Source organism: Populus euphratica, unplaced genomic scaffold (genome assembly GCF_000495115.2).
Source record: "Populus euphratica unplaced genomic scaffold, PopEup_1.0 scaffold2.1, whole genome shotgun sequence".
In the NCBI taxonomy this organism is placed as follows: Eukaryota; Viridiplantae; Streptophyta; class Magnoliopsida; order Malpighiales; family Salicaceae; genus Populus; species Populus euphratica.
In genome coordinates this window covers 3,432,502-3,438,456 of record NW_011499846.1, presented here as the reverse complement: position 1 = coordinate 3,438,456, position 5,955 = coordinate 3,432,502, and the positions used below count along the sequence as shown (strand labels likewise).

General features: G+C 35.7%; 1 protein-coding gene across 1 annotated transcript; it reads right to left on the bottom strand.

Annotated features, from left to right (window-relative positions):
* Nucleotides 1-2,445: 2,445 nt before the first annotated feature.
* Nucleotides 2,446-4,999, bottom strand: LOC105132239 (uncharacterized). The gene is made up of 2 exons (XM_011035605.1): nt 4,134-4,999; nt 2,446-4,049 (listed from the first exon to the last, which is right to left on the bottom strand). Exons 1-2 carry the CDS (start codon nt 4,396-4,398, stop codon nt 2,938-2,940), a joined length of 1,377 nt encoding a protein of 458 aa, XP_011033907.1. The 5' UTR covers nt 4,399-4,999; the 3' UTR covers nt 2,446-2,937.
* Nucleotides 5,000-5,955: the final 956 nt, after the last annotated feature.

Below are 5,955 nucleotides of genomic sequence, written 5' to 3'. Positions count from 1 at the left end.
AAGAAAATATTTGCACACAATGAAACTTTATTGGATTCAAAATTCAAATAGTTGACTTGTAAACCGAATCTTATGAGAAGGCTAACAAAGACTACCTTTTCATTAATAATTAAACTCACATGAAGGCTGGACCAATAAAAAAGTGACTGGTAAGGAGAATCTCTGTTCTAGAAACGAACAAAAACATCGATGGTGATGGTAGCTTGCAGAAAGTGATGTTAAAAAAGCAAATACTGATTGTTCCCAGAAGATATCCAGATCCCTTTAGCGGTAATAAATAAAATCGTTGTTGTTTATCATTCCAGAAGAACCCCAACGCATTGCATTCATTAGATAAACCCATTTGATAACACACACAAAATAAAATAAAATAAAATTCAGGGCCAAACGGCTGTCACAAAGGATCTCTTCCAGCCATTTGGGCTGGATTGGAATTTTAACCTGAAACACCCAACCCTGGTCTGTCAAAATCCTGGCTTGACACACACTCTTTATGTATTTTTTTCGGGTTTTAATAGTCACGCACATAAGTTTTTCATTTACTGGCAACTTTTTATATGCAGAGCAGTACTATTTTTTACATTAATGGCATTATTCATCTCCAACATTTACAACAATTACGTTTATGACACAAAAAGCGACGAGCCACAATGACAAAAAGCATGGATAACACTGGCACAAACACCATTTCCCCCCTTCAACGAATTACCATCTTCGCAACCACTGATGGTAAGCAAAAATTTATTCACCGATAATACATCTCCTTCTCCATAAAAGAGAGTTTAAGAATCCTCCTTCCGTACGAAATAAGACATGTTTAAAGGCACATGATCCATAAAGCTGAGCTTTATTTTAGTGAAAACAATTTGTACTTCGTTGCTTGTCCTTGTTGCTGATACAGATTTCATAACTGGATTTCTAAAATGAAGCATCCATAGCAAGTAGAACAGGATCAAGGAGCCAAAAAAGGAGTAATTAAATAGGGCACAATCGAAGCATGCAACAAAAACCAGACGAGGTTTCCATATAATGGTGTCTGGTGTCCTATATAATGAATACTGATTAATTTTCCCAGTTTAATCTTGCAGTAAAAAAAATGGACGACTAATTACAGATTACTGGAAGTATATCTGTTCAACAAGCTGTATAACAACAGTAACCTAACCTGAACTAATGTTCAAAGAGAAAGGATGCCCAGAGAACTGCACTCCTCATGGGGCGCCTAGGATAGTTGATTATTAACCAACAGACTTCTATGGTACATTATGTTCAACCCTAGTGGAACTGCAGAACCATGGAAGAGTAAACCTAGATATTCCACAATGATTTATTACCACTATTCTACTGTTTTACAGAAACATAAACCCTGCTCCTAATCCATTCGAACAAACAACAGTATAGGAATAGTTAAGCAACAAGAACAGGTGGAGAAACAGCATAAAAGGGAAAGCGGAGTGGGGGAGAGGGATGCTGTGTGATACCATGTCATCTGCACTAAATAAACATGTGCGTGTAAGCAAACAAAACAGATAACCATTTACTGATAGTTTGAGTAACAAATCATTGAATGAATAATTGATTGACCTAATTAGGAGGCCTAAGCACCACTGTTCATTTCAATACAAAAGACTAGAAGAAAAAAGACACCAAGGGTGTGTTTTTACAACTTCATTAGTGAAGAACCCATCACAAAACCAACTTTACAGACATGACAAAAACAAACTTGAGCACCGACACAAACTTGCACATATAAGCACCAAAACAGAATAAACAAATGCTGACAGTCCCCCATTCCTGATGCCTCTATCAATAATGAGATTAATTCATTGAACAATGCAATTGCCTAACTGGAAGTCTATACTCCCTTGTCATTTAAAGACCAATGATTCCAAAAAATAAAATCATTAACACATTATTCAGCAGAGAAGAACTCATAATTTCGGCCATCACCCCAAATGGCAACATAAAAACCCAAAAGATGTAGTACATTAACACGCTAGCCAAGGAACAGCTAAATCAGCGCAGCAACTAATAAGAAGCCAACCCTGTAAGATACTCTATCTAAAACATTCTTTTTGACATACAACGTGGAGTTAAGAGGGAAAAATCTTTAAGTTCAGACACATCAAACTAAGCATAAAATCAAACAACCAAAACATAGGCAAAAGCTAAAATGCAATTGGTCAAGTCAGAAGATGTGTTATGGACATGTGGATTCTCAATCTAATTGCTTCACATAATAAATAATGCAGATATTCTAAACAGCCAAAAGGAAGACAAAATGGATGAAAGTTATCCATCCAAAACCTAAAAGAACTCCGAAGTACTTGGATAAAAAGGAAATGGAATATTGCCCGCTCCATTGGCTTAATAAGAAGTACGCTCTCAGGCACTAGACAAAAATAGCTTCAACACACAATTTATGATGAACAGAACCATGTTACAGCTCAACGTTCCATTCCAAGTAAATTTGCATGTATCTAAAGAGGCTAAGGCCAGATGCACTATGTGTAGTGTGAGTCAGAAGAGAGCTTGCAATCATTACCAAAACAGAAAAGTTAAAAACATACATTTACAGCCATTTTTACACGGGACTTGAAGCAAGGAAAGAAAAATGAAAAGGGGTGTGTGTAAATTCACAACCTAACTGTAAGTATAATCCTATAACTGCACATCAAAAGATAGCCAAAAGCTGCATGCCATAGTTGCTCTTAATGCCAGGTGAAACAGCACAATAAATAGCTGGTTCGTCTGAGCATATATATTTCCAATTCCTCCTTGAGCATATTTAACTGGTGTATGCATTAAAACCCTGACCTGTTACCTTCGGATTCTTGTGCCACTGTAGTTTTGAGTCCAAGCCTTTGATGTTCAAATTTAGTGCAGAGATTCCAAGCAAGACATAAATTGCTTTGCTTTGGCAGAAAACGTAAACAATTATTCTGTACATGTTGAGCCACATAAATAAACCTGAGATTGGATAACTGTTCTTCCGATTTTAAATCCTGGAACCACTGTGAACCCAACCTTCAGCCTGGTTTTACCTGGCATGGTGCATCTCCTCATGACATCTTCCATATACACCATTGAAAAATCAACCCCTCTTTCCACTTGAAAAATATCAACCACGGGATCAAAAGAAAACGCCAGCTTATGAAGTGTCCATACAGAACTAGCCATGTTAACAAATGACTCATAGAACATACCAAGTGACCTCCATGAATTCAACACTAATTCATTTTGATCGAAATTGCTGAAAATCGAGGATTCCATTGTTGGGTTTACAAGCTCTTGATACTTCTTTTCACAAAATCTCAAAAATTCACTCGTAGGATTCCTACTTAGCAACTCCATAGGATTGCTAGATACATGCTCAAGTAATTGCTTCAACGCACTATTACTCTTAGCCGAAACAGACTCATGCCCGTTGCATAAAATCTCACCGTCACTCTCCAAACCAAACCCTTCTAAATCAAAACCTTTAAACATCCCCAAACAAACATAAGACAAAAATGCGTAACGATTATGCCCTCTTTTCACATAACCAACATCAGAATGAACAGAATTGGCCGCCAAATCCAAATCCCAACCAGCTTTTCTCATCAAATCAACCAATATCCTAGTAAACTTATGCATTGTTCTACAAGCATCATTTAGCACAGAATCAAAAACCTTAACAGTCAACAAGACCTCAGAATTCAAATTCAAACTACTGCGCAACCTCTTAGAAAATAAAGAATTGGACCTTTGTACCTCAATCAATTTCTTCTTCAAAGCCGAAACCTCGCAATCTTTTTTATCAATCTCTGCTTGCAAACTATTAGAAACAGTCCCCAAAATTCTCAACTTGCTTTGATTCTCTTCTACTTGAGCTTCCAAGGAAGATCCAATTGGCAAATCATCACCAGAATCAGGATTCTTACACATATCCCTATAAACTTGCTTCAAATCAGACAACCTTTGAAGAACTGAAACTGAAGCCTTATCAGCTACTTTAATGTTCTCTTCATTAAAAGGAACGTGTGCAATTTGTAACTGCAAATAAGAAGCTTCAAATGAAGAAACTTTAGCAAAAACTGAAGAAATCAAAGTATTAGCCAGCTGGGTATTTAAATGCTTGATCTGGGTCTCACTCTTTTTCACTGTCAACTCTTGCAGTGCCAAAAATTCTTGATTTTGATTCAAGGGTTGGTCAGGTTTCAAGATTATGACTTTCTGGTCAGGGATAAAATCCTCGGCAGAGTCAAGGAGGGAGAAGCCTTCGTCGGCGTCAGAAATTTCATCGGCGAAGAATTCGAAAGTTTTGGTCTTGAAAGCTAGAGCAAATTTTGAAAACATTTCAGAAATTTGTGGTTGTTTTGGTGTTGTTGGGGTTGTAGTGTCCATGGTTTCAGTCATGACAAAATGGGAAAATTGTAAACAATAGAATTGAATTATTTCTTTCTTTTGTTTATGGCTTTGTTTGTAAGAAGGGAATGGAATTGAATTCCCTTCTTCTAACTTTCTCGAGGAAAGAAAAACAGAGAGGAAAAGATGGAGAATTCTGAGGTGTACTAATGGTAATACGGCTATTTTAGTGCTTTTGTTTTCTTGGGAGGGAGGATTGTGCCTTGGTTGTCTTGGGAGGAAGGTATTGTGTGGGTGTGGAGTAAGGTAATGGCTGAGTTTGGTTTGCTGCACTTTTCTGCTGTTTTCACTTGCTTTTTTTTATACTACTCTGACGGAGGATGAATTTTCTCTACTCTTTCATTGCTTAGCTTTTTGGACTCCTGTGTGCTTCAACGGTAACAAGAGAAAGATAGGGCAACATGAGACTGCCAATGGTTAAACGGGAATGGAGCACGGGTTGGGCCACGGTCGGGAGGACCTAGGGTTCAGGCTGAAGTTGAACGCCCTGGCCGTGGAGGGTGTAAGAGTCAAACCAAGGTCACGATGGGTTCAGCTGGGTCGAGTTCAACTTGCTAAATTGTGAACTAAGTGATTCGAGCATTGGGAAAACAAAAAAACAAATTGTTATTCAATAAATTAAAAACATCAAATTAAAAATACAGAAAACACAAATAATAGCAAATGAGCCCTGAAAAGAAAAATCCAAGATAATTAGAGCAGTTCGTCTTTCCATTTTGTTTAAAAGAGATGGTATTAAAAAAATACAGTCACGAATCCATGATGGTGATATAGTCCAAAAAAACATAACCCTTTTAAAGTCTTTCCATTACAACGTAAGAAGCCAAGACGCATCGGTAGCAAGCAGTCGATGTTAAGTTAGTATTTAGGGCAGTGATAATAATTGTTTTCTAAATGTTTTTTTTTAGTATATGAAAATAATATTTTTTATTTTTTAAATTTATTTTTAATATAACACATAAAAAAATTTAAAAATACTAAAAAATAATTTTAAATAAATAAAATTTTAAACTCTTGACAAATACGTGTCCAATCACGTTGCCATACGAGTTTTAAGTATCACAAAATTTACAAGAAGATTGGAAATCAATCAATATTGTCAGGCAGCATGTAATTATCACCAGTGATTGCTCTAGAGAAGATGACTCTTCACTTGTGCAGTTATTCTATGTTTGGAATTTGTTTAAATTTGTCAATGCTTAGCGAAGTAGACAATTTAAGATAAAATAATACTGTTTTTTTTTTTTTATGGTGTTTGAGAGTTTAAAAGTTGTTATTTTTTAAAATATTTTTTATTAGAAAATATATTATTACTTTTATTTTTTTAATATCAACACATTAAAATAATTTTAAAATATCAAATATCAAATTTTCATAAACATCGTTTCATTTAAACCCAATTATAAAAGCGTGCATAAAGATAGCAAAAATACAAACATGAATCATTGTGGCACTTTCACTACCCTAGGGATTGTTTGGTGCAGTGGGGACTATCGTTTCATTATTTTTTGAAAATTTTTAATGTTTTTTTTAATTTTGATATGTCAA